Source organism: Oreochromis niloticus, linkage group LG23, assembly GCF_001858045.2.
Source record: "Oreochromis niloticus isolate F11D_XX linkage group LG23, O_niloticus_UMD_NMBU, whole genome shotgun sequence".
Taxonomy (NCBI): Eukaryota; Metazoa; Chordata; class Actinopteri; order Cichliformes; family Cichlidae; genus Oreochromis; species Oreochromis niloticus.
Genome location: NC_031986.2, coordinates 10,188,744 through 10,213,319, shown reverse-complemented (window position 1 = coordinate 10,213,319; position 24,576 = coordinate 10,188,744). Strand labels below are relative to the sequence as shown.

General features: G+C 41.4%; 2 protein-coding genes across 4 annotated transcripts in view; one reads left to right on the top strand and one right to left on the bottom strand.

The window, feature by feature from the left end:
• Positions 1-115: 115 nt before the first annotated feature.
• Positions 116-23,626, top strand: LOC109197090 (YLP motif-containing protein 1). 3 transcript variants are annotated; one of them, XR_003216435.1, is made up of 3 exons: positions 116-272; positions 18,889-18,953; positions 22,844-23,626. XR_003216435.1 is itself a non-coding variant. In XM_019352200.2 (3 exons), exons 1-3 carry the CDS (start codon positions 240-242, stop codon positions 23,300-23,302), a joined length of 561 nt encoding a protein of 186 aa, XP_019207745.1. In that variant the 5' UTR covers positions 116-239; the 3' UTR covers positions 23,303-23,626. The 3 variants fall into 3 exon arrangements, 2 of the variants coding, with proteins under 2 accessions (XP_019207745.1, XP_019207746.1); XM_019352200.2 differs by having other exon boundaries at positions 18,889-18,957; XM_019352201.2 differs by lacking the exon at positions 18,889-18,953.
• LOC100692958 (FERM and PDZ domain-containing protein 4) overlaps positions 2,083-24,576 on the bottom strand; it is a 61,212-nt gene continuing 38,718 nt past the window's right edge. The window contains exons 6-16 of the mRNA XM_019352199.2: positions 20,789-20,893; positions 20,460-20,567; positions 18,240-18,371; positions 16,224-16,343; positions 15,555-15,691; positions 12,846-12,972; positions 9,857-9,946; positions 9,569-9,751; positions 9,296-9,434; positions 8,011-8,982; positions 2,083-6,517 (exon numbers count right to left, since the gene is read on the bottom strand). Of these exons, the coding sequence (XP_019207744.1) occupies positions 3,177-6,517; positions 8,011-8,982; positions 9,296-9,434; positions 9,569-9,751; positions 9,857-9,946; positions 12,846-12,972; positions 15,555-15,691; positions 16,224-16,343; positions 18,240-18,371; positions 20,460-20,567; positions 20,789-20,893 (5,454 nt within the window). The 3' untranslated portion in view covers positions 2,083-3,176. The remainder of the gene's footprint in view (positions 6,518-8,010; positions 8,983-9,295; positions 9,435-9,568; positions 9,752-9,856; positions 9,947-12,845; positions 12,973-15,554; positions 15,692-16,223; positions 16,344-18,239; positions 18,372-20,459; positions 20,568-20,788; positions 20,894-24,576) is intronic.

Here is a 24,576-nt window from a genome sequence, read left to right as displayed (position 1 = left end):
CGCGACACGAGTTACCGCGCGGGCGTGGTTTGCGGGATTCGCTGACCTGATTGGTTAGACGTCACGACATGCTCAGAACAGGCGCCCAGTATGCAAATAAAACATACTTCCCCGTCCTGCACGTACTCTTCTCTACTTCTCTTTGGTTCCCTGGGAAAACATCACGTGAACGAACTGCCAGCGGTGGCTGAACCCAGAGCCCTTTAGGTAGTAAACTGCATGGCTTGAGACCCGCGTGCATGATACATCTCTGCCATGGACGGAGACAGGAGGTGCAGTACATATAGTATATGTGAGGCAATGCTTACTTGTAGGCCTGTAAGAATCCTGCAGATTTGAACATTTGATATGGAGATAGTTTTGCATGGCGACCCCGAACGTCCATTTGGTTATTATTATTATTGGTATTTTTAAATGTCATACCTCTGCTCTTACACACAGACATATGGTTACAGAGACTATAGTCCAAACAAAATAAGGTTTTTAAGACTGACATCAATGCCGAAATTTGGTGATTTAAAAATTGGATACTCCAATATATTGGCCGATTTTCTTTTTCTTTCAAACACACAAAACACAAGTAGATTTCCCGACTGTTCTTTATCTGTAGCTATTTACCTACTGATCGCCTGGTTGTTGTTTTTGTAGTATTACAAACTTGTATTCCCAACTAGGAAGTTGCAGAGTGACCTCTGGTGGACAAATTATGCAACAATTGGGGTCAACGCTCACAATATGTTTGAAGAGTCTTTCTCCTGTCTCTTCTCTACTTTTTAATTTCCATTTATGGGTCAATACTGATAACATCAGCTGTTCTTATGGGGTTCTAATAGAGACACTTGGTTAGCAGAGATCTCTTCAATCAGGAGTGTGTATGATCGTCAGAAGTAGTTAGATACTTAATTTCTTACCTTACAGTTACAGTTACAATAACCAGATTTGTAGTTTTAAAACTAGCTAAACTATACTTGGAATGTCTTTTCGTTTTAATGCTACTAGGCTGCTTTTGACCAAAGTCAAACTGGACTAGAAGGATACTGCAGGCACATTAACCTGGGTTCTCCGCTGGAAGGTCCGTCTGTCTCAGCAGGATGAAACTATCTCTCCTCTTCTCCGAAAGTTGATTCTGTTCATCGGGACATGGCGTTTTCAGTGGGAAAAACATTTCGTCACTCATCCAAGTGACTTCTTCAGTCTCAGCTGACTGCAGGTTTCCCCAATCTTATAAACAGTACATTTGCACAATGACTGAAACTAGCACCACTGAATGAACAATGGGCTGGGAGGTCAGTTCCTTCATCATAATTATGCAAATTCTCATGACCATTGATCAACAACCACTGATCAAAGCCCACTAATCAATGGCCATGAGTACCATTCACAGAGAGTTGGGGAATGGCTGCAACCACAGCATTGTATGATGGTGAAAGATGTACCCTTAGGCCCCCTCCTCGATTCAGAGATGGTCTTTCCCTTTTCACGTAAATGGCCTCCTTGACTCCGCGCTCAAACCAGCGTTCCTCCCTGGAACAGAATCAACTTTTGGAGATTTACTTACGTGGATGATTGAGGATGCATCAACATATCACTCCTTCTTCTTTTGGCTCCTCCCCTTAAGGGTCAACACAGCAAACTATCTGCATCCATTCACCCTATCCCTAGCATCCTCTTCTGTCTGTACCAGTAGATTGTTGATGCATGTATGTCAAATTACCTGTTATATATAGCAATACGCTTTAACGCCAAATCCATAGCTCTTCAACTGATATAAAGACTGAAATATTACTGTGAAAAGACAACTTAAAATTTCCACTGTGTGACAGAAATATCAGGAAAATGAGTAGTTTTACACTAGACATTAGTTTATATAGATTCACATTTCGCTGTCAGTTTAAAAAGGTGGGTGTTTTAATATATCCCCCAATATATCACCTGTAAACTGACAGACAGTACCTTTTATGAGACAGACTTTAAAATGACTGGCTGTTGATTTTAGGATGGCAAACTTTACAAAACAAATCACAGCATGATTGCATGGTGTAGTAACTCATTCAAACCAAAAGATGCATGGAATAAGACAAGTTTTTCTGCAAAATATCTTTTAATAGGTTGGTGGGTTGCTGAAAAAAAAGCAGTGATTTCTTCTTTGTTGAGAGACACAACCACATCTTGATACACAGCGTGGTTTAGTAAATCATTCACGCACAAAACTCATTCCAAAAGCGATGGTAATAAAAAAACAAACTAAAAAATAATCGGATATAATCCACACAGTGTGCTCAATCTGAAATATGTCTTATATATATTTATTTGATAATATTTGATGTTGGGGGAAATAATATATTTCTTTTTTTAAATATATATATAACAAAATAATCTAAGTGGTAGAATACAAAGCGGTTGTGTGAATGAAGTGCAATTTTTAGTGTAACCTGTATGTTCAACACTTTTACTGAATTTTCCAGTCATCTTGTAAAATAAAACCAAAGAAAGAAAAACAAGCATCATAATGTAATTGGTTAAAATCAGCTCACTGTTACACAGTCATTTTAGAGCATGTAAATATAACTATACTGCTTCCTCACTGGACTGACAATGAAACTTTTTTTTTTTACTTACATTTCTAGAGGTACATTTTCTTTTAAAATAAATATAGTTATTGTAAAACTGCCACTCGTGAACTGATTGGACTGAAAGTGAAGTCACCTCTAGCCCTGCACAGTATCAAAGCAAATTAAACTGAATACTCGATGGCTTCTTGAAACTGCTACAGTAAATTTGATAATTAATTATGTACATTATATACACATTTTCTAAATAACTTACATAATGCACACTTAAAAGGGTATAATTTCTATTAGGTACATATCATATTACAAAGGTCTGTGACAGTATGGCTTTGTAAATATGCATTACAATATTGTCATCAGAAAAAAAAAGCAAGTGCAGTCAGAGGGCTCTTTAAGCATCTTATACATCTATTCATTATGAGTGTTATGTAACTTTAATGTTTAGTCTAACTCCTGCCTTTTGCTTTTTAAACTTTGATATGGAGACAGCTCTAAACCTTTATGAAAAATACATAACTCTTACAGCTGACTCAAAGACGACAAGACGCTTAAAGACATACTCCCGCTGACAGCAGAGGCCACACTATAAATTATAAGGAGTAGCCTCTACTTGCTAAGCAGCGTTTTAAGGGAGCGGGTGAGTGCGTTAGCAATGGCTGACATGGTACTAGAGTGGCGGACCAGGGCTTTCATGCTGTGCTCCCCTGGCGCTCCAACAGTGGCAGCCTCAGCTGCTTTGAGCAAACAGATATAGTTCATAACAACCTCATCAACCTTTGCCACGACTTCTCTCTGTTGGTGTGAGGCTGAGGCTCCGAGTCCCCTAACCAGACACATGCAAGCTTCGCAGAGACAACATAGCACCTGAAAGCTACAAGTCACGGCTAGCAGCATTTCCTCTGGACTGCTGTGGGCCTGTGCCATCCTCCGGCATGCCCGGCCTAATTCTTTTGACTCAACGGAGAGGAGCTGTTTATACTGTGATACATCCTGGTTAGGCATCTGGATGCCGCGCTCACAGCGACCTATGCTGGATCTCACTAATGCGATGAGCTCGCTGGCATCGCGGCGGGCATCAGTGAAGCCGGAAGGGAAACCGTACATGCGGTCTTTGAGGGCGTTGATTCGTGCTAGTCGGTCACTGAAGCTCATGTTATTAAGGACCTCACCATACAGCTGCTCGCCAGCAGCGTCCAGTGCGGAACCGCAGGGGAATATGGCTGAAGCAGCACCGTCATCCTCGAAATCGGGTCCACTGCGACTTCGTCTGGGCCTCTCCCATTCGATCTCATCCTCTTCGCCCTCACTCTTACGTTTAAAGAAACAGTAGCTAAAGGGCCCATTACATCTCCAGGGACTTGTGTCCAGTTTTTGAGAGCCCTTCATTTGTTTTGCATCTTTCTGCAATGGAAAAGCCACTGATGCCCTTCTACTGTCTACCCTACTGCCTGTGGACCAGCACGTGGTGTGGGAAGATACAGAGCCTTGGGAGTAGCTCTTGGAGAGCCTCTTCCTAGTTGGTCTCCGCTGGACTTTGGTGTCACCTTGCGGGGGCAGAGACAGTGACAGGGGCTGCTGGCTCCGGCTTCGGGTGGGCTTCTCAAATAGAGCTTCAACACTACCAGAACTTGCAGTTACATTGCTAGAGCTCCGTTTAAGCTCCCGGCCCCGTTGCAGGCTACTGAAGGGATCTGTGTGTGGTAGCGTCGGGGTGACAGCCTGAATGTGGTTCTGACTCTGCCGGGACTGGACGGAATGATTGGGGTCCTGTGTGCATCCTGAGTTGCTGGAACTAGTGTTGACTTGAACAGGCTGGGAAAAAGAAGGAGGTGGTGGGGGAGGTGGATTCTGGGGATTGGGTGTTGGAGATGTAATGCAAGCTCTTGGACCAGCTGATGCCTGCCTGACAAAAGCTGAAGGGTGGTCTCCCCTTCCTAGTGAGATAGTGTTGAGGTCTACTCTTTGACCACTAGGGGCAGCAGAGAAACAAAGAGACTCGTTAGGGCGGGACTGACGAACTGCATACTTTGACTTCAGGTCTGATCTGAACCATTCCTCTGTGCTGCTAGCTTGGCTTCTTGATCGAGGTGGATGACGGCTAGTGGTACCTCCCCCCTCACGGTTTCCGCCTGTAGCAAGTCCTCCGTCGCCGCTGTTACAGCCCTCTCTCTTATAGAGGGACAGAAAGTGCTCTGGGTCCAGACCACTCCTTTCTAGCTCACTTTCTAGACCAGAAAAGGAGCTCCTCCTCTCAGAAGTAGCTTTCCTGAAATCTAAAGTCTCATTCCTTCTCTGAACATGCATGTCAGGACTTCTCTTGAGTTTGGCAGGAAGTGTTGCAGAATAGTATGACCGTGCATTTTTGTTTGCTGCCTGCATGGCAGCAGCATTAGGGTTAACTAAATTTGGGCTGAGGAATGGAGATGATATAGATGAAGGCATACACGGGCAGCGAGCGATGGTGTTCCCCCTATTTTTAACCATTTCAACAAGCTGGGGGTTGCTAGTAATAAAACGCCTTGTGTCCTTTTTAACTCCTCCTCCCATGCCCGCACTCTGCAACTTCCCTCCCTGATGCATCTGGCTGACTGTTAGATAGTTAATCAGTTGCCTGTAGGCCTCGCTGCCTTCCTTCTGGTTCAGCCCTTTCAGACAGGCCTGTTGTTTAGCATGCTGATCATTCTGGAGTCGCTTATTTCCTAAGGGGTCTTTATGCTTAGATGGTGTGGCTGAGGACGGCCGGCCCGGTTCTGACCCAGGGGAAGGTTGGTGAATATTGGGCAGCATTTTCCGAAGGAGGGCAGGATCTGCATGAGGGTGGAGGTCTTTTCCCTGAGTACTCTGGGCAGGGGTGCCAAAGGGGGTTCCGGGTTTGTTATCTTCGTAGTTTAACACCCTGAGTAACGAGGAGGAGGAACTAGAAAGCGGGTGCCTTTGCAGATGGTGGTGTTTTGATTCAATGGCACCAGGGCCAAGGGGCGAATCATTTGGGGTAGCACAAACGCTACTGTTCGTGCTGCCACCAGCATCCAGTGATGAGCACAGAGAGCCCTGCAGTGAACTGTGTGCTTCTCCTTGCAGATTTGAAATCCTTTTTGCTAGATGGTATTCACACAGCCGGGCTACACTCTGTTGTCTCGAAATGGGCTGATGGTCACTCTGTATGTCTGATCCCTGGTCTGATCCCCCTGATCTAGATTTTTTGGTTGGGGATAGCAACGATGCTACAACTAGATGTTCATCTTGCTCAACAGCTGAAGCTCCATTATCTGCATCACAGCCCCCCAAGTTGACAACATCTGAGAAGCGGTCAGAGATAACGGAGGAAGGGCGGGGACTTCTATGATGGTCACGAGGGAGGCTGTTGACTCCATGGCTCTCGGCTACAGAGTTTTCTGCTAAAAAAGAATTCTGCCTTCTTTGGCTGTCCTCTCGTTCGCAGAATGAGGTGCGCTGGTCCAAGTCAAGATGGCTGCGGCTCCCAATGCTCTCTCCTCGATATCCTTCCCTTGTGCTGAAGGTATTATACTTTCCGCTGGAGTCTGCTGATTTTTTATGGTGCTTGCCTCCCGGTGTGGTGGAGCTTGGGCGCTGAAGAGTGGCTGAGAGATTAGTCTGGGGCCTTACTTCTGAGCTGTCCGGCCGTGATGATGTGGTGCTTAACTGGGGGCTCCGTCTTGGAGGAACTGCTGGAGGCTGAAGGTGTCGTGTTGGACTGCGAGGTTTCTTTTGTATTGTTCCTCCTGTACTGGGGGAGACAGGGAATTCAGTTTTTTCTTCAAGTAAAGGTTGGTATCCTTCCCTTGTGGCCACCAGAAGACGCATGTGGCTCTCACTCAGTCGGTGAGTAGCAGCTAGTTCAGAGATCTCAGTCATCTCTGAGGAGTTGGTCTCATTACCAGAGTCTGAGGATGACTCTGGACTAAAGCCATGAGATATATAAACACCTAGATGATAAGAGATCAAAGCAAAAAAGCAAGCAAATGGTAAAACATTTAAAATAGTTTGCACTGATATATGATGTAAATAGATACGTAGTGGTCAAAAAGTAAGGAAAATGGCTGAAGTAGTTTGATGTAGTAGCTAAAATTATCGTTACAAAAAATAAAATGCAAGCTAAATATACTAGAAATTGACATAGATGTCTGAAAATAGGAATATGATTGATTTTTAATTTTTAAGCAAAGGTATGGCTAACTGTCGAAATACCTAGCTAAATGTCTTGAGAGCTTGAAAAAGAAGGCAACTGTACTTCTTTAGGTTTGTGAAGATGTTTCACCTCTCATCCAAGAACCTTTCTGAGTTCTATAAAATGGTGTAGAGTCTCAGGTATTTAACCCCTAGTGGGACTTGTCCCCTTTGGAAGTAGTCCTGAGCACTGTAGATCATATGAGTCATCACATGAGCTGAGGTATGAAAAAGGGCATGAGTAATTATCATCACATGGGGGTTATGGGTGAAAGACCTTGCCCCAATCCATCATGTGGCCTATGGAGGTCACTGAGGCAACATATTGGGGTCGCTGAAGGTTGACACTCCATTATTTTTTAAGAACTAATGAAACTGTCCAGTTGTCTTCTTTTTCAAGCTCTCAAGACTACTATGCCCTGGATGACTGGGAACCTAGACTGACATAACTATTTGTTTTTGCCAACTAGTTGGGGAATATGCATTTTTCCTTAGTGACAGGTGGATGCCAAGAGGTCATTGATCAGTCTGTAGGCTTGCGTGACTAGGACTTGAGCAATAATTTTCTCAGAGACTGCCATTAACTTCCAGCAGCTCCATGTGACCGTTTGAGAATATAAATTTTTTCCTCATAATCGGTGGTTTTCAGAGGGTTGGACCAGTCTTTAGACCTTTGCGACTGGGATCTTACATGCTTGATCCCACAGTGTCATCATGGTTGTCACACATCCAAAATGGTGGGCAAGTTCATGTCACGCGGTCACTGGTCTGCAAAACCTTAATTAGCTAAATGTGTAGCCAGCAGTTGAAACTGAGCTAAAACAGAAGATGAACATATGAAACTTTTAGCAACAAGTAATAGTTACGCTTTTTAAAGTATCAGTAAACATAATTAACAGCTTAAATGGATGTTGAAGGTTAAGTGGAACTGTAACTAAAACTAGTGGATTAATGTTTGAATTACTCCACTAGCTGCTACTCAATGTTGACCAAGCTAGTAGTTATGGATAATGATTGATGCAGTTTACAAACCATAACTGCAAAATATGTAATTGTTAAGACTAAATTGTAAGCTGAAAGCAATTCATATCTAGTTTAAAATGAGTTTAAAGTCCATTTGACAGGGCTAGGGAGGGAGAATTTAAGACGAAGAAAAGTTGGTAACCACTGGCTCAGTCTAAGTAAAAGTGCTGTAAAATCAGTGCTAAATAAAGGCATAAACATTACTTTGCTGCATTAGTATTCAACAGACCTGGATTGTTACTGCTGGGTGGTGGCGGGGGAGGATTCTGTTCAGAGACCGAGAGAGCTTGCAGCGCTTGCAGTGTATTCATAACCGCATTTTCCAGTCCTCTCTCCCCTCCCCTGCTCCCTTCCCCCTCCCCATGCGTTGGAATGGCATCGATTAGTGAAACTGGAATATCGTCATTTTCACGTGTGCTTAGAGGCCTTCCCTCGGGTGCAACGCCCTCATCCAAACTGTCGCGAAAGCCTGGTGGTGGTGCTGCAATCGCAAGGTTGAGCGTCTGCAGCAGGGTGTCGTCTTCATCATCGTCAACACCATCATCGCCCTCGGGAGGAGGCAGCGACGTCAGGTCGATAATGTCGTCCGTAGAACCGGAAAGTGTGAGAAAGGTAGCTTTGCCGGCTACTGTGGGTAGGCCCTCCCCTTGGATACCATCATGTGTCTCATCACCCACTGGCGTCCCCCCAGTGGAATCTTCTTCACAAGAATCCTCGTCTGGATCGCTTGTATTGCCACGATAAACTAGTTCCCTTAGCTCCTCACTACTTTCCTCGCTTATGATGTTACTATAGACGTGCTGAAATGGCTCTCTGTCCTGTTGCTGAAAGTATGTGTTGTTGTGCAAGTAGGGCGGTCCGTGGTTGGGTACCTCCGGGCTCTCTAACAGTCTTTCATAGCGTAAGTTCTTAAATTTATTGAGGGGTGGGTTCCCCTCAAAAATAAATGACACTTTGGCGCTCCGAGGTGAGTCTTGAGTTTTGTGTCTGGTAGCCGGAGGCAGAGGAGGGGGCAACGGACTCCTTCGGTTCTCAAGGTCTCTGTCAGGGTTTGGTGGTTCGTGGAAGTAAGGAGAAATGCTGTTTTCCCTTTGCCCATTGTCTGAGTACTCAGAGTCTCTGCTGTAGATCTCTACTTGACCAGGCTCCTCATTGTCCCCAAAAGATGTGCTGTAAGGCCACTCCAGGACACGTTCCTGACCTGCAAGGAACACAAGATTTTATCACTTTACCTGTTTTATATTTGATTTTGATTCAACTGTAAAGCCCTGTTTCAGTTAAGCGCTCTATTTCAAAGCAGGTTTTTTGCAGCATTGTAAAACATCAATTTTTAAATGTGTGACCTCGCAACAAGTTTTCATAGTTTCATGTGGAGTATTTTTCCAGAGCATCAACATCTACTACTCAAGTGAAACTTTAGATATCCACCAATTTGTCCTAAACAGGTGGCTTAGAGGGACCAGGCTTTGTAATCCATATTATGTCACATACACACAGATATGGATCATACTTACTAGGGTCATCCACTCCTGTGCTATTGCAGTGGGCCATGCTGAAAATAGATCTTCTCGAGTCCACTAGGAGGCGATAGTATCCTGCTGTTAGACAAGCCAGGTTCATTGCATCACTTGACTCCATGATCAGTGTGATGGGCTGTGAAAACAAAAAAGGGAGGATGTGCAGAAAAAAAATAGTTAAGGAAAACAACAGATGCTAAAATTAATGCAAGGCAATGTTTTGGGTGGGAGGGGGACTTGTTTTCAAAGACAACTGCACTCTGCTCTCACCCTGACGTCCAGAACATGCAGCTCCAGCCGGACATTGGTCTCATCCTCAGTGAGGATCTCAATGCGATTCACATGACTGAAGTCAGCCAATAGGGCCACCAGGTTTGTGCGGGCATTGATGACGTGGCTGATGCCGTAACGTGGGCCCACTAACAGCGTCACCTCTGTCTGTTTCTCACCTTGCTGCGGATTTCAAAACAAACAAACAAATTAAAATCAGCGAAAAGCTCAAGACCTCACATTTACTCTCAAACTTTTCACAAGCCTTTCTGGATAAAATCAGCTTACCAACAGTATTGATTTGAACTCCCTCCCTCCAAAGAGTCTGAGTTCACTGAGGTACCTCAGGTAATGCACCTTGGCCTGCAAAGCGGTCAACTGTGCAGAGAGGAGCAAGTACATTAGTAAGCATCTGTAAAGGAAATCGCTTTCACCACAAGCACATGCATTTGTCTTCTAATGTCAGGATGTAAAGCACTCTTAAAACCATTTTGATCTGGCCCGCTGATTTTCCATTATATCCCATCATGTCATTTAAATCTGATAATGTTCCAAAGAGCTGCTCCACAGCAGTGCCACTCTTTACACCCTGCTTTTGTGGAGTTGTGCCTCTCCTGCAGCTGAGAGTGAGTGTGATTTAAACTCGAGATGCCAAAAATTACAGCTGCTTTCATTTTACTCCAATGTTCATTCATTCATGACCTGAGGTTTTATCCCTTCACTCTTAATTCCAAAGTGTAGTCCAGCAATATTTTACTGTGCAGTTAGCCTCACATAGAAAACGCTAATGGGAACGTCTGATCTCTGTGAATACAAATGATTAGCTAGCGCTAATCGAGCCACTTGGTCTTGCTTGGAATATGTGTATATGCACATGGACTGAAGCTTAGGTGTGTTTCAACTACATTCATCACCTACAACATAAAGCTGCATTACGTTGATTAAACTGCACAACTGAACTGGAGTAATATCAGTTATCCTGCTGATAAGTGATGTCGCCAGCATTCAGGTTCTTTGCCCACTCCTGCTTTAGAGTGGCTCTTTGTATATTATGACGTACAGACGTGTAACAAATCAAAGAAGCACAGGCACTGTGCCTGGCTTAGTGCTTTTTGAGACCCAGCCCACATTTCAACATGCTTGGGAAGTTGTACTTGAGCTTATGATGTGTTCTGGAGTGGAAAATGGGGGTCATTTCTGTGAAAAAAAAAAAAAATCATGGTGGACATAGCCTTTGCACCTTACTGTTGGTTCTTCAGGTCTCTGATGGATTAAATCAAGGGTGGTAAACATATGACCCAGGGGCTAAAATCAGCCCAGCAAAGACTCCAATCCAGGCCACTGGATAGCTTTAGGAAAATTTTTGTATTTGCTTAATTGAAGTTTTAAAGCATTTCCTGCTGATAAAGGTGGCCCGCGTCACTATTTATATTACAATAAAGTACCAGGACCTTTTCTACAATTTTACACATTTAGTTCTTGCACTTTAAGCCCAGAGCTGTCAGAGTAATTTCATTTACTACAGCATTTCTTTGTCATGTAGAAAAACTGAGACATGCTGTTAAAATTGTACTTTTTAAGTTAAACTTCTGGAAAATGGGAGTTTCACTGGTCTCACCCACTTAAGATCACAGTGGGCTCCATACAGCCCATCATGTAAAATGAGTTTGACATCCCTGGATTAAATGACGGATCCAAGACTAGACAGATGACACACTATTCTTCTAGGTATTGCCTCACTTTGTGTTTAGATAATGACAGTTGGGCCTATAATGTTAGCACAAAATGCTCCCATAGCACAAGACAGCCCTTAAATCCCCTTCCTGTAGGAGTCAAAGGTTCAGGTTTTGCTTTGATTTGTCTGTCAGATGCAAATGGTTTCATTTATTAGTTTAGAAACCTGAGAATTTGACTCTAAATATGCATCATATTTCATAGCAAATAACAGAAATGAATGATCAAGAGCTTGGCTGCAATATGAGACTTGTTTTGTGGGGTCGTAAAATGGTATGAAATATGTGTATCCTAGAGGAGAAACTTGTGCATGCATAATATTGAGTCAGAGTGAATACATGTTTGGTGCTCCAGTGAACATTTGTGGATACTCGACTATGCATGTGAGATCAGCTGTGAACACACTTTGGGATATATGTTCATCGCAATAAATGAAAAATTCCATCAGTGCAATGCTGTGGTTCATCCATGTGTTTTTAATTGAATCAATTTAGCTTTTGTTATGTATAGAAATGAGCTACAGCATGGGTTATTTCAGTGTAGGTATTGTTTTTTCATTGGATTTGGCAAGAAGAACATGCAGACTATAGGTAGCCCCATTCTTTAATTTTGCAGACTTAACATTAGTTCAAAAACAATAGCAGCTTCCACATGCATTAGCCCACCTAGAGCAACTATAGGCAGACTAGTGCAACTTAAACGGTGCACACTATGTGAGATTTGTCCATTCTATGTGTACAAGAGAAGCCATAACCTGATATGGGTTAGTATCGAAATCAGCTGATCTTCTGGGATTGTGGCTGAACTTGAGCTGGTGGTCCGTCTGAACTAATGCCATGCTCAACTTGCTGTTTCACAGCATTGTTTTGGAGCTTTTTTAGAATTTAAGAAATAATATCTACTTCCTACATCATGCATCAAATACAACATGTCCAGCGTTGGTTTACGTAGCGAGGCTCAGAAATGTGAGCCTATGGCCTATCCCATGACTCTATGGGACAATAAAGTCTACTGCAAGAACTCACAAACAAGTGTCGATGGCTTACCATGAATACACTCTATCTAACTCTGATTCAGTAACAGAATTAGCATGACAGCTGATTGTAAATCACTGGGTACCGCTGAAACTCTTGCAAGGGTCGGCTGCTGATTTGTACTTGTCAAAGTTAATATGGGTGCTGGAGAATGAGAAGACCAGCAGCTGCTTGCATCATTAAAACAGTTATTTTTTTTAAAAAAAGCTACAAAGTTCAGCCCAAGTTAGATTAGCTGTCCCTGACTGGAACATGTGCGCGCTTTTAAATTTAAATATCTTATTATGCATAAAGTTTGACAATCCATTGTTATTCACATTAGCTTTCAAGGTCTAGCTTGACAAAGGGTCTTAGGTTGACAAGGGTGAGAACCTTTACAAGGTTGAGTATGGCAGCGATGCTATTTTAGGATATTGCGTCAGAAAACAGAGCGGCAGTGTGTTTGCGTGCATGTGTGTGTGTCAGAGTCTTATTAACAAGGGCAAGGAAAGACAAAGAGAGCTGGTTACTTTTTTCCCTGGAGGCACGAGGTTCTGGTTGGTTTTGAGGATGTGTGTCAGAGCCTTCTTGATGTTTTTCTCCTTCATGCTGGACAGCACAGCGGGAGGCAGAAACAGTGACAAACCCCACTCTTTTCTGTTGAGAGAAGATTGATTTCAGCATAAAGCAGCCCTTAGAAAAAAAAATCCTTCCGCAGTGGTTAAAAAACAGCTACAAATTGGGAGACGTTGATTTTCAGACAAGCTGTTAGTAACAGAACAAAACGATGAATTGACTTTCAGGTGGAGAGCTTTGTCAAAGGGGAAAGTGTTTCCTCAACAGGACCTTAAAAATGTGAGAGAGCTATCTGCGCTGAGACCCTAATATTTACAGTGCTTTACTCAGTGCTGGAGGACAAGTTATATAAGGGCAGCCAGGCAGATTCCCTTACTTACACTGGGACTGCACAGGAACAGATGTGTCAACATTATATTGCCATATAAAAGTACAATAACAGCATTTTCTTGTAACTCTCAATTGATTAAAAAACAAACTGGTTGGACTGGTTGCCAAAGTCATGCTTCTTCTAAAGGAGACCGGTCGTGCTCATTTACAACTCTATTTTTTTGTTCTTAGACTCTACTAGGTTAGCTTTGCATGTTTCATAATTCAAAGTACTCTTCATTTTTCTCACACTGAGCCAATGTCTCCTGTTTTAGCTCCTCTCCCTTTAAGGCCACCCTGCCTCTAACCCAGGTTTCTCCTAATTGGCTTCCTAATTGATGAGCGGGGCTTCCTTAAAACTTTCATATTAGGGATATACACACTGAGTGACATTAAATAAAGTGTGAAACAGAGTGAAAGGGCAGTTAAAATCCAGCCGCAACCTGACTTCAGCCCATTTGGGCAATATGATGATGTTATTATTTGATCCTTTGGCCATCTTTAATCTGAGCATCCACCATTGAAAATAATTGTTTAACTGTTGACAAAAAACACGCAGGAAAATTACAATTTAAAAAGGTGTTTCCAGTGTTAAAATATGTCTATGTGGGTAGTAGTTACAGTAGTTACTCCATGTAACCCCGTTTCTGTGAGTATGAGCACTGATTTCTTTTACCTTTGTTGTGTCGGGTGGCCAAACTTTATTGTATCGTGGTTCCTTTGGCACTCCTTACCTTGATGCATCATCATTCTACCATAACGATGTATGTATGTCTATATACTCGTTCCCAGACCTCCTAGAACTGGCTCAATCTTGATGAAACTTGGCCTATAAACTAGTTTGGGTACCAAGATTCATAACATCAACATGGTGATTGATTAAAGTATTTATTTCACATAAAAAGTAACTGTCTCTTTTTATCTGTATTTGGATATAGAAGTTGCATGATTAAGGCAGGTTCAAGAATCTATGCCATTTTCATGCAAATCAAACGTAGCATATGCAGGTCTGTATGCATGTTACAGGTATGTTTTAATAGTCACCCCAGGGTTTAAGTTTTAAGAATTTCCTATGTGGCTTTGTCTGACATTGCTTTTACCTTTCAACACCATTAACTGAGGGTGAAAGACAGTCACAACAGATGGCAGAAATAGGGCAATCTTTCCAGACATTTGCATGTTACATTCAAAGAACCATGATTGACATAAAAGGCCACAAGTGGTCGCCGCCAACAGTAGGTTTGACCATTTATTCCTTTGCGATAAAGTACTGCCTTGCCTCTTCAGTAATTTCCATCTTAACTTCTGTGTTTACAATTATAAGTTGTTGAAAGTCGTGCCCTTTCTACCTTTAGTCACAGTGTGAACATGTAGTTTTAAGCACTGCTCAAAATCACATTTAGCAGTAATTTATTAGTAATTAAGCTCTTAAGGCTTTATGGGTAGATCATGCAACAGAAAAGATATCTATAACAATCAACATAAATAGCTGACAATATTGGTTGTACCACATACACAATGGGGTATGACTACTATTAAGTTACATCTTCCTATTGTATTTCTAATGGGTCCAAATTGTTGGTAATTGAATAGACTTCGATTACAATTCTCAACTGTAACTGTATCAAGTTTTTAGAAGAGAACTTTTTTTAGCGCAAAACTTGCCCGTACGGAAGATTTTTGCATCAGTGGTGATTATTACTTATGACGACTTAGAGGTGGGTTAATATCTCAACACTGAACTTCAGAATACTGAAAAAACATAATTTAAGACACTAGAAAATATTACCTTTTAAATTCAAGTCTCTTCAGTATAGGTGAATATTTTCTAACCCTACACAATGTGCTCACTGCTAGTCATATATCCATGTACAAAGATTATTTGAAAATATTTTTGTATTATTTGGAGTTTGATATTACCCGTATCATATTCAAACTAATAATCAGCCATGAGTTTTGATGTAAGCACATCTGAGAATGCCATAAATTTTCCCAAGTTGCCATTAACAACAGTCTGACAGTGTCAGCAAACTATTCGAGGAAACATTTCTTTCTGTTATGTGATTTTTTTTGTTTAGCCAGAAAGATGCATTCAACCAAGAAGGGAACAAGGGCAACGAATTCTATTATGCCAGATAAACTTTTGCAAAACCATCAGAAAACTTTTAGAAAAAAACTCTGTTATTTATTATTAATGATGAGCTGCAGCCTGTACAAGAGTTTAACATTACCAAACATGTTAAGAGTGTCAAAAACACACTCGTACCCACAGCTGCATTTACATGCACACTTACTGGATGTATTTGAGGGAGACCTTCTGACTCTGTCTGGTTGTCATGGTGAGGATGTACATCTGCAATGCAGCCAATCGCAGCGCAGCATCGTACTTGAGCTCCTGGCCAAACCGCTCTAAGACCACATCGTTACAACTCTGCAGCAAAGGAGAAAGCAAAGTTACGTAAGAGTCCTTAAGTTTTTCGGGGCTTGTGAAGCACATTTCATCTCTACAAAGAGCTATTTGAGCACCAGCGCATCCCCACTGAGCTGTAATAAGTTGTTCACAACCTCTGTGGCTAGAGATCCCTTCAAAGGGATGCGCTGTAGCTTCCAGTCCCAGATGAAGGACTCGGAAACACAAAATGGTGAACTCTGACAGAAAGAAAAAAAGATGATTAACTTGCCTTCTCTCAGGCTATTTCACTTGACTAATTATCAAAGGAATCCTCAGGAAGCAATTTATTATTTCAGAGGGAAGTAGTTCATACAACAGTTGATATAAAGACTTTATTTGCAAATGAGGATTTTTGTCTTGAAAAGATTAATTCTGCACAAAACTAAGTAAGTCTGTAAATCATGAAAAATCATTTCCAAACCATCTGGCAGCAGAGGATTTGGATGTATTTATATTTAACAGTCAACAAGTCTCACCTCGTGCTCGTGCTGCTACTGTTGCCACCGCTCACCTGAACATAGAGGTATTCAAACGCAACAGCGTCTCTCCGCAGCAGCTCCACCGGGTCCCTGGGAACAAAGCTGATTCTAAAGAAACACTTCATCTTGTCACAGCCGGGTCTCTGAGTCACCTGGAGTTGAAAAACACAGACAAAGAGAAGCGTGAAAATACAGTAAACAAACTATGTGTAAGTATGTGCAGAAACTTAAGTTGTTCAAAAGGTCATGTCGCATCGTTACGAGCGTTGAGAGTCATCGTACCAATCACTATCAGAGGTAATGTGTGGTTTTTCAATAAGTGCAATACCCTAAATCATGTCCCGTTTTATTGTCTTTTTTCTTTTACATGGGACAAAGACGAACATCATCCTTTAATAAAAAAAAAGACTTGAAGCTAGTTTGATTTAATAAGACTGGCTTCACGTCTTATTAAATAAGATCATAAACCCATGAAGAAAAGTCTTATTGCTGTATCCATTCAAGTGAGAAGAAGGGTCATTTTTAAAAGGAGATTCAAAGGGTCAGTCACTGGTTCCTAGGCCTGTGTTACTGGGGCCTAAGGTGTTTAGATATTCTTTTAATTTCAAAAAGAAGTAGTTAAAAAGTAGGATGAAACTCCATTTAAGTCTTCTTCCCACATTTAGGGAATGCACAGACGTCCTATTATCTTATCCTGTGTTTGTATATGTATGTAGGTATGGGTGGGCCAATCTGAACCAAGCCTTTCACAGACGTCGTCACACATAAGCTATTAACATCTATATGTTCTTAAAAACGAGTTATCATAAATCTCAGTTCTTTTGATTTTCCTGTATATTTAGTTTATTTCATCATCATAACCAATCAAATGTTAAGTTGCTTTCCATATTGTTCAAATGTCCTTCGTATGTCACCCGTTCAAAACTTCACATTTACTAAAATTCGTATTTGCATATTTCCATTTCTGGTTTTGTGTTTATATAGAAAACTAACCAAGAAATTACGTTAATAAACAATTATAAAAGAAAATAAGTTAATAATTAATAATGATTGCATGTCAGCTTAAAAGCTCAGAATCATTTTGTGACAACCTATAGGGTAGTTAACTGGTTTTTACCAGGCTTACCATCATCATTGTCAGATTTTATAAACTAATTAAAGAGTTTGTATGTAAACTCTGAAAAACACCCACTTATAAGGGGTGTCAAACCAGTGCAAAATCAAACTGCTGAAAAATGTAAATCTTCAATTAAAAGTCTTACATTTATGAATACATTTATGACCAGTGGTGAACATATATAGCAGTGGATGCAGAAACATTAGTAATGGTACGAAAGCAACGACAGTAGCAGCAGCACAGTTTTTTTTGTATATTCATAGCCATATTAGTTGTATTTAGACCACTTTGCAACCTAAAGACATGCTTGTGCAATCCAGCAGCAGTAACCTAGAAAAACCTCACTTTGCTTCCATCCTCTATTCAAGACAAAACCACAAGGCATCGTCTTTTAAATATTGATCATATTTTGTAAATGATTTAATATTGTGTAGTGTAGAAAGGGCAAGAGGTTTTTTAAAAAAAAAATCTATACACTTCAAGAGTTACCAGCTTTCTTGAACACACCTGTCCTCAGTATTGACACTCGGGTGTATTACAGTATAGAGAATGGTTTTCAGACTCTCAGAGTCTTCAGCCATTGTGTGTGCCACGTGCAGAGCTCTTCACATCTGAACTGTGTGGCATGAATATTAATATTGTCCTCCTGTGATGAACCTCATTAGAATGTACTGGGCACTGTGTGTGTGTGTGTGTGTGTGTGTGTGTGTGTGTGTGTGTGTGGTTGTGTAGGTGTAATGTGAGCTGTCGCCCCTGCTGTGCAAGTCCTGATAAATGACACTGGGGTCTAAATGCTGCTTGAATACTGAGCAGGAATGTGCATGTGTGTGTGTGTGTGTGTGTGTGTGTGTGTGTGTGTGTGCCAGTTGTTGAGTGTGAAAGACAGAAAAGAAGGAAAAGAAAGTGAAAAGAACAAGGCAACATCTCCGACCTGAGTAAGCATCTCCTGTTCGTGCAGGAGAAGCAGTTTGCTTTCAGAGCCTTCGGTCCTCTGCTCCAACACCAGGGAGAAGTGCTCGATGCATTTGATTGACAGCTTCTCTTGCAGGGTCAGAATAACTTCCTGAAAGAATAATAGAAAAACTCACAATAACGGATTTTAACTGTTGTTGAAAACCTTCCTCAGGATACCTTTAAAATAAAAAAGACTTTTAAGTACATTTAAAAGTGACCTATTACGCTTATTTCCAACTTTATATTTTAAGTCTAGAGTTCTGTTGAAGCTTTTTATTCTTCATTGATTATTAAAAAAAACCTATTGATCTTATACTGGGTCTTGGTGAGCCCATGCGACTCAAACATAAGACATGAGGGCCATAATCGGCCAGACAAAGACACCAGTCCGACCCACTGGATTGTATTACAAAATGTGACAAAGGTGATCAAAGGTTTTCATAAATGTTGGACCTTTAACTGTGTTTTCATATGTTTTACACATACTGTTAAATTTGCACTTCTTTTTCTTATATTATATTTCAGAATTTAAATGTGTTGTTAAACTTCTTCACACTGACAGAAAGAGTGGTTTCACTAATTTGGCGAGTCTGAAATAAGTCTTTTTTTATCATCCTTCCCTTTAGGACAACTATCTTCCGATTTCCTGCCTGTTTGTGAGAGTCAGCCAATCAGACGATTTAAAGCACAAGTGGGTGAGGGTTCCACACACCCAAAACTATGTGTCTTATTGAGATTGCCATATTGGAATGTCTGCTTTCTATGACATCATACATAGCCAAAAGAAGAAAAACGGTCTTAAACTGAGTGATGAAGAAAAGTCTGTAGAAAACTCTTCAACTTTCAGTACATCTGTTGTAGATTTATTGCCATGCCTGGGTTTATTGTCCCATTGCATGACCTAATTTGGCCAAGCTTTAGCTGTTGAACAGATATCCACATATTTGACTCTAAAATACTTTGGTATACAGAGACGTTCATGGCTGACTCAGTGACTGCAAGATACCCAGGTCCTGTAGTTCCAAAACAAGCTGTTGTTTGGTTATTGTTTGGTTTTCACCAGACATGATGCTGTGCATTATGGTAAACATCTCCATTATGGTCTCATCTGTCTGAAGGAAATTGCTGTCGAAGTCTTGTGCATGGTGAATCATTGCAAGGCCTGACCCTAGAGTGAATATATAGAAGTGCTCATACTTGTTGATGATTAGCATTTGATTAGTAACACTTGGCTGCTAATTACCCTCTTAATTTATTAACATATTCTGCACTGGATTACAATATAAGCATATCTAAGTGTTTAAGTAGGTCATGACTACAAAGTTCCATGTGAGGAAAGATATGTTGGCATTATGCCTGAATTTTATGCAAAACTGTTATTTTTCCTGTGTTTGTAACACAAACTAAATGACAGAAGCAACAAAGCTGTGTGGAGTGCAGGATAACTTATTCTGGTGGTAACTTTATATAAAAAGGTCAAAGCATGTTTTAGTAAGTAAGGTGTCTTGCTCCCAGCAGGCCTGTCACTCATCTGATTGCTGCTTGTTTTTGGAGCTTTGGTAGTAACACATTCGCATGAGGTGTACCTCAACAGCAGCAGTACAAACAGTAGTAGTGTGCAGAGATCAAATAGGTGAGCTCAGGTTAAAAACAAATGTAGCAGCTGTGACTGAGTTCATCAAAGAATCGTCCGCTTTGACCAGGTGCAGCACCTCATTCTGATCCCGAAAATCTCGTCTTTAGTCAGTAAATGCTGTCTCCTATTCACTTTGTACCCCAGCTTGATCATTTGGCATCACCTGGTAGCTTTATTCTACTGGTCATTTCTGTCCCACCCACTGGAGAGCGGTGAGTAAGAAAGATAAAAGGCAATTTTTGTCCAGGTTAGGATGACATCCCTTGCTGTGAGGCTGAGAAAAAAGAAAGTCATTATGCCTCTGGCTTTCTGAATACGCTCTGGGAGCTTCAGAGGATCATAGCTGAATAAGAATTAACAAGTCAAAAAATGAGAATATGCTCTTTGTCGCATTGACTGAATAAATAAAGAGCTCAAACAAATGGAAGTGAATTTCACGGTCCGCGCGTGTGTTAAGACTCACTAATTTGGACTCTTGATAACATCCCCCTACTGTAATTACAAATGCAGCAGAAGCTGCTTATTTCGTGACGTAAGACTTAAGTTATTGCACATGCATACCTTGATGGAGGTACTACTGTCAAAGCGAAAGGACTTTGTCTGCCCATTCTCCAGGTAGACTTTTAGGACATTTGGCATGAACAGAAGAGAGTTGTCCTTCATCGGGTTCTGCAAAGGAGGGACAGGATTAGTCTTTTCATTCTGTGCACGTGCAGTCGGTTCAATACATGGAAGAAATTCATAAAAGTGCCATGTCGTAGCTCATTTATGTGACTGTCTTACATCCATTGAAATCTCTGTCTAAAGTGGAAACCAGCTGGCATTGCCTATATAGGTCATACAAGCTTGTGTGCATGCGCAACTGTGTGTGTTTGTGTGGTAGGACTGACCGGAACCTGGCCATTTATAATGACCTCCTCAGCAAAGCGCACTTTGACCGGATTGGACTTGAGCATGGCTTTTTTGGCTGCACTGATGAACGCTGATTTAGGGGACTAGGAGGCAAGCGTCCAAAGAGTGATAGAGAGAAAGCAAGCAAGAGAGGAGAGGAAGGGAAGAAAGAGACAAACAGATGGAGAGAAAGAGATAAACAGGAGAATCGATGTTCAAACAAACAAAAAAAACCTGTTTTCAGTCCCAGTTTATGGACTATAAGAGCTATGTTTGACTTTTTTTTTTCCAAAATCAATCAAAAACAGCACTTTTACAGCAGACTCTTCATACTTTATTTAGCAGAAATGCAACCCAGGAGGAAATTCTGAAGTGTTAGGAAATACAGGATCATCACTTCCACTCCTTTAAACGATAAGGCTAGCACTGCGCTATATTGTTCCTGACGGTAACAAACGCCATGAAATAACTGAAATCATAACTCAACAACCTTCCTTCATGTTACATTCCACCTAGAGCACATTTCCTCCAGTGGAAGGAGGAGGAAATGTTTTCTTTAAAGAGAAAGAAATGGTGCAGTTGTTAGGAGCTATTTTCAGGGGGGGGATTGATACACAGAATACTGAATTTGTGGAGTGACTCAACATAAACAGTCTTTACAGAGGCTTTGTTATTAACCTTGGAAAAAGCAGAGAACTAATAGCTGATGGTGTTGTTATTCAAATGCCCTTGTTAACCAGAGTATTTACAGGACTTCTTCTCTATGCTGGCTGAAAGCTGAAGTTTATTCTTGCCATTAGTTAGTGGAAATAAAAAACTAGGGGCCAGATTTACTATGTTTTACAAAAGTTGCACTATTTTCTAAACCCAAGTGAGTCCCAGCACACCAAAAAAAAGACAAGCCTTTCCCCCCGCGTTAAATAGCAGTAAATTATTCTCCAAATTATTTAGATCTTGAGAAGAAACTACCAGAAATACACATAGAACAGGGTAAGTCGCAAAAATCTCTCACAAAAATTTGATTTTCTTCCACAATTCTCACTTTTTTTTTCCTCTTGGAAGACTCTTCTTTATCCTGAACTTTATAGGCCTAGTTAACTGTTAGCTTGTTAGCTGTTAGCTAGCAGAGCAACTCCTCTTCTCTACTTGGTTGTAAAATACTACCATTTTGTCAATGCTAGTGACACTTTAGACAACTAAAAACAAATCTTTTTAGAATTGCATTTTGTTAACTTTTGTCTGTTTTTGTTTTATACTTTGTCATTCCTGTGTGAAGCACTTTGTGATCTTTTTATCTAGAAAGGTGCTATATAAATAAAAATTTTACTTACTTACTTTTTCCAATTAAAACTCCCAGAAATACATGTGCAACAGGGTGAGTCGCAAAAATCTCCCACCTTTTACACACAACTTTGTCACTGTGCTCTCTTTGTAAATACCAGCAACATTTTTTAATGCCAAAGCCCAGTTTGTGCTGGTGCAAGACATTTGTAAATGTGGCCCTACTTTCTAATGAAGCGATCACAGACAAATGGGATGACTCCATTTTCTGATTACGCTGAGGTAATACACTGGAAACTTCTACTGTTAAAGACAAGGTTTGACTGACCTGGGGCCAGAAGAAAAAAGCACATCAGGCTAGTTCGCTTGTCATTCCTGTTTGAGTCAGTGATGCTGTTTCTACCAATGACAGTCAAATAAATTGCTTTAAAAGGGACAAAGCCCTTCTGGAAAAAGTCTAGAAGGCGGTACACAGTACTTGAGCCATGCTAATTTCTTTATAGTTTGCTTCCAACGAGTCAGACTAAAGTGGTCTTGGGCAATAGTTCTCCAGGCTTTCTCAAAGTCTATCAAAGTTTGTTGTGGTGGGGCGTGGCCTGCGGTGCCGTGCAGGGAAGGCAGACGCACCTGCACGGCATCTGCAATCACGCCCCACCGACTTAAATATTGTACTGGGTCCTGTGGTTGGGGTTGTTGTGGTAATGTTGAGCGGGCAGCGGGAAAGCTGCAGCTCTGTGTGCATTGTGAACAGCAACCGTGTGTGTCAATAAAAGGAGCAGGCGGTGGTGTGGCGCCGCCGGCGGGAAGAGCTGCAGGACCAGACTGAGCGCCACCTGCAGAGGATGGAGTATCTGAGACGTGCTCGCCAGACCGGCCTCACCCCCACCAGAGGCTGGTGCCCGCCAGACATCTGCCCAGCCGCCTGCGAGCTGGGGCGCACGACTGTGCCGGCCGCGCCGCATCCACCTGCCACGCCGCCGACCTCCGGACCAGCTTCGCCGGCGCCGCTGGGTTCTCAGGGGCGGCCACCTGAACTCACAACTCCCCGTCGCTTGGCCAGGGCCCCGGGACGCCGACGGTCCGGGCTGATCCCCTCTCCCGCTCGCGGTGGGGTGAGTAGGTTCGGCTGGATGGCTCCCCGGCCTCAGTCAGGCGATGGGGGTATGTGGCGTGGTCATTTACATTTGTCTTTGGACATTTTCAGAGGAATATTTTTCTTGATTTGCTTTTAAGCTACGTAACACTGACCTATGAATCACTGAAGAAACACTTAACTCAAAGTATGAAGCAATGATGTCACTACATGTAACAGACAACTTGCCAGAAACTTAGCATATCTTGGTGTCCTAAAAGAATTCAGGGTGTGTTAAAGAACAAAGTTGCTCATACCAAATAGTGACTTTGTAACTCGTTAGAAAAAAAAATACTTGCATTGATGATAGCACATGTTTGAATAAACTGGTGCAGGATCATTCAGTCTCAAATCAGCCAATTTTTAGATCCTTTCCTGCTCAAATCCAATTTGCATAAAAATTTTATGGTACAAAGTTTGATTATAGATATATATATATATATATATATATATATATATATATATATATATATATATATATGTGTGTGTGTATGTATGCTGTGAACTTTTAGCTTCATATATCAGATAGTTTCCATGATATATTTTTTTGAAAAAATGGTCAGAATCTGCAATGGTAGAATCTTTTGTTTCTGTAATACAACTTGTTATATTTGCTCAATGCATGAACTCCACGCATGAAAGTTGAACGACGGATTTTTTTTCTTTCATATTTTAACCAGCTGATGCGTAAACATTTTTATCTGTTTCAATTTACATTTTCTGACTCATTTTGTTGGTAAGAAAGAGAATTTTCAGGCTTTTATGTTTTATATTCATATTTAAGCAGTGCCTCAGATTTCAATTTGCAAAAAAGAAGAAGAAGTCCTGAAAGTGTTACCGGACCAGTCTTCAAAAATATCTTAAAGTATAAAGATTTTCTACCATGAAATCTGTATGCACGAGAGACAGTCAAATAGAAGGTTTGGTTGATTTGAGACAGAATGACCCTGCATCAAAAGAAATGGGGGGTGGCTCAAAGACCTTTGCACAGTATTGCACATACCCATTTTAGGCATTTTGCTGGATTCATTCCTGTTAATTGAAGACTATCTTCTGAGCACCCTCTTCTATGCCCTTGGCTGAATTGTAGCCAATTTTGGCAAAATTGGATGAATAAGAAATAGAATGGCTCCCTTAATTTGGCTCCACACATACACAGTGGGCAGCAGAGAGACCTTCATGGGGAAAAGAGCCACTAACAGCCAATCTTTTCTCCCGGTACCATCCAACGCTGCATTGTTTTGCATAGCAACAACACATCTGAATCAGGAACACACTAAAGTAGCACTTAAATTACTCATAATCATACTGTAATGGGTGTTTATGATTATTTACAAGAGCTGATTTCACTGTGTTGTCTTTTCACTGTTGATT